At 44.2% G+C, this 3513-nt stretch overlaps 1 protein-coding gene across 1 annotated transcript in view; it reads right to left on the bottom strand.

Annotated features, from left to right (window-relative positions):
* Positions 1–2618: 2618 nt before the first annotated feature.
* HLF (hepatic leukemia factor) overlaps positions 2619–3513 on the bottom strand; it is a gene marked incomplete at its 5' end in the record, with an annotated part of 29843 nt that continues 28948 nt past the window's right edge. Inside the window, one exon of the mRNA XM_009865823.1 lies at positions 2619–2834. Coding sequence (XP_009864125.1) covers positions 2619–2834 — 216 coding nt within the window. The remainder of the gene's footprint in view (positions 2835–3513) is intronic.

The raw sequence follows: 3513 nt of genomic DNA, 5'->3' as shown, positions 1-3513 counted from the left end.
GCCCCGGCCCTTCGGGCGTCACCCCGAGCTCAACCTCGGCCGGGGCCGTTTGCTGCGTTGCCGCTAAAAGCCCAGGGCAGAGCCCCGGCACCGCCACGCGTCTCCCAAAGACAAAAAGAACAACAACCAGCTTTCTTTCCTAGCGGCTCTAGCAGATACGGCGACTTGCGCCAAACCCTGGCCGTCTCGTCCCTCTACCCGTGCGTCCAGTGGCTTATACTGACCTTCCGAAAAGAGCTTTAAACTTTGCTGAATGAATGGTCCGCAGGCAAGTACTGCACGGTGAGGGACACGGACAAGTCGGGTATGTTTGAGGAAAAATACTGGGAAAATGTCATTGATGCGAGGATATTTGTAATGCTGCGTCCTTTGTAACAACCTCCAGAAGCATGGAGAATGATGTAATGGAATGAACAACCTTTTTATTTGAAAATAACGTCAAAAACCCTTAGAAAACTGTGAGTAAGACGTGTAGCACCATATTTCCCTCACACGTTAACAGCCGTCTGCAGCACGTACAACTGTAGAGAGGAACAGAGCAATTTTATAAAAAAAAATTCAGCTGGGAACAGATTCTAGCAGCAGCAGCAGCAGCAGATTAGAAATGACTATGAGTTTTTCATGTTACATATTATTTCTCTGCCTTTACAAAATATTGTATTGTCCAATCAATAGTTGATTAAAATCCATGTTGTGCTTTGTCCCTATTCAACAGTTTCTTTATGTTTCTGATGGAAAAATAATGAACTCTTTCTTTGTCAGTAATATGGAACACCCTGGAAAGCCATATTACTTCCATAAAAATTTAATTTAAAGCACAGAATACGTTGGTGTGCCAGTGGTAGGCTTAAAATATTAAAGATTTTTTTAAAAAAAAACCAAACCAACAACCAACAAACCCCTAAGCACTTCCTTTCTGTACAATAATGGAGAATATATATCTTTGCTATATATTTTAAACATGGAATAGCTTTTTCTTTTTGCTATATATATGTCTTTCAAAATACATTGTCAGTATTTGTACTTGAAAAATACTGTACAAAACGAACATACTATAATTATTCTGTATAAACTTTATACATTTTATAATATCTATCCTTTTGGTCTATAGTAAACACTTAGATTGATTGGATTAACCACAGTATATGACAACACCATCCCCTTCTGAAATACACCAGTGTCTCTTACATTCATTTTTCAGAAGTCCACTTTATATTAGAACATACGTGTTCAGAAGCAAATAGAGAATTTAAAACAAGAAAGTTCAGAACCATCAGTTCATGTCACACTCAAAACAACAATCACTAGGAAAAATGGGCTTTGCAAACCAGTGACGACTTCTAACTGAATAAAAGTGATTTTGCAAATAGCAAGATATAATCCACAGAAAATATATTACAAAACATGGGAAAAAAACCGACTGAATTTAGGTATTCCTTTAGTTTTTAATCACAAAATGGAACCCGGAGAGATGCGTAACTACGTGAAAAGAGAAAAGCCCCTCTGATTTCGACATCGGATCTGATCTGATACGATTAGTTTTGTTCTCGTTTCGACTAATCATCCCGCTTCTGACACATGCGCTCCCCACAGCAGGGATACGAGTAGCATGCTCACGTTCACGTCACCTTTTAAACTTTTCGTTAAAGACATTAAAACTCCTGTTGGGTAGGGAAACCATCCTACGTCCACTAGGACCAGCCGGGCAGCATGCGCGCTAGCGTACAACAGGATTATTGCTTCGGGTACAGACAGTGCAAAACACACGCTCTGTGCTCTACGGGCAGGCGCCGACCTGCCGGGGTCTGCGGAGAGAAAAGGAACCTTAAGAGCTACCGAGAAGCCGTTACGGGATCTACCATGAGTAGAGCTAACTCAGCCTACCAGCACTTCAACTCTGAAGACAATTATCACCAAAACTTAAAAATACAACGAAAGCGATCTATAAATTAATAGTTCTGCAGTGTAGTACTAAATTGTTGGTATTTGTGCACTTCATCAGCATGTTAACTTTTCTGATTAGACAAACTTAAACGATAGCTTGTTACTCTCGAAAAAACTGAGCTCTACTTTTTTTTCTTTTTTTTCTTTTTTTTTTCCTTTTTTTTTTTTATAATTTATGCTGGGATCTTTCCAAGTAAATCAGGAGGATGGAACTGGTTACAATAACATAAAAACTCTACTCTGAAGCAGCACTGAGAAAAAAAAAGTAATAAAAAGCTTTACTATGGCGGTTCTCAACAGTCCAGGTAAAAATGTGGCACCCTTTGAAGAGGGCTTCATAAAAATGGGAAGTGCTGAGATGCGTGCGCACTCACACACACACACACACACACACAAACACGAGCACACACATGGACGTGTGAACGCACACACGTGCACACACGCAGGTACACGCATACGCAAACAACAACGACAAAAAAAAAACCGTAAGTCAGTTTTGTTTCTGCTTCTGGTAAAGTGCTGAAGACAGAAAGGTTGGTTTGGGTGTGGTGCTATCAAACAGGAAACACGTTGTCCATCTATTCAAACGCCAACCCGCAACAAAAAAAAAAAAAAAGAAAAAGAGAAAAAAAGAAAAAAAACCAAACAACCCACTCCCTGCCCCGGCCTTGAATTTACAGGGGGCCATGTCGAGCTTCGTACTTTGCAAGGACGTTCTTGCACTTGCCCAGCTCTTTCCGTAGGTCGGCCACCTCCTGGCGGAGAGCCGAGTTCTCCTTCTCCAGAAACGAGGCGCGGATGGCGATCTGGTTCTCCTTCAGCCGCCGGGCGTCCCGCGAGCGCTTCGCGGCCATGTTGTTCTTTCTGCGCCTTGCCCAGTATTTGTCATCCTGCTCATTAAACACAGAAAGAAACAAACAAGGTATTAGATTTCAGTAAACCGAGCAGTCACCAGGATGCGCTCTCAGCCGCAGCCTCCATAAGGCTTTTCCCCAAACATCTCGGCCGGCCCGGCAAGCCCTGCCAGCCCGCGGCCAAAAGGCACGGATCTACGTGGCGCAACCCATCCAGAGAGCACAGATGCCCGTCGGTGTTTCTGTCAAAGCGTTTACACTCTTGACTGAATTCCTCCAAGGAAAAGCGAAGCAGCGTTCCCGCGGCACAACCCATCTCACACCCAGGCTGACCTAGCTAGCGCGTCCACCTTCGCAGGCGGCGATCCACGGCTGCTGGAGCCTCACGTACCGCCCTGCTCAGCTCTGCCAGCCCACCCCTGGCTACCTCTGTTTGTTGGGATCACCCTTTTTGTCTACCATTCTCTCTTTTTCTGCTCAGAGCTCTTTCTCCACTGAGCCCCGACGCATTCCCGTTGGCGCCACGGAGCGGCCAGTCGCTGGAAAAGGATTCCTTGGCACCATGATGACAATGGCTGCTCTGGTGCCGTCCGCAAAGAGATTAGTACAATAGGCCTTGACCGTGGAAAAAAAGAAAGCGTTCGCCAGAAATAGGTTCACTAACCTCTGAAGTTTCATGAGCTAACACATTCCCCAAAGCGGCATCCCTAAAGAC

Source organism: Apaloderma vittatum, unplaced genomic scaffold (assembly GCF_000703405.1).
Source record: "Apaloderma vittatum isolate BGI_N311 unplaced genomic scaffold, ASM70340v1 scaffold14293, whole genome shotgun sequence".
NCBI classification, from domain to species: Eukaryota; Metazoa; Chordata; class Aves; order Trogoniformes; family Trogonidae; genus Apaloderma; species Apaloderma vittatum.
The sequence above is the reverse complement of the archived record's forward strand: the minus strand, read 5'-3'. Positions and strand labels throughout refer to the sequence as shown.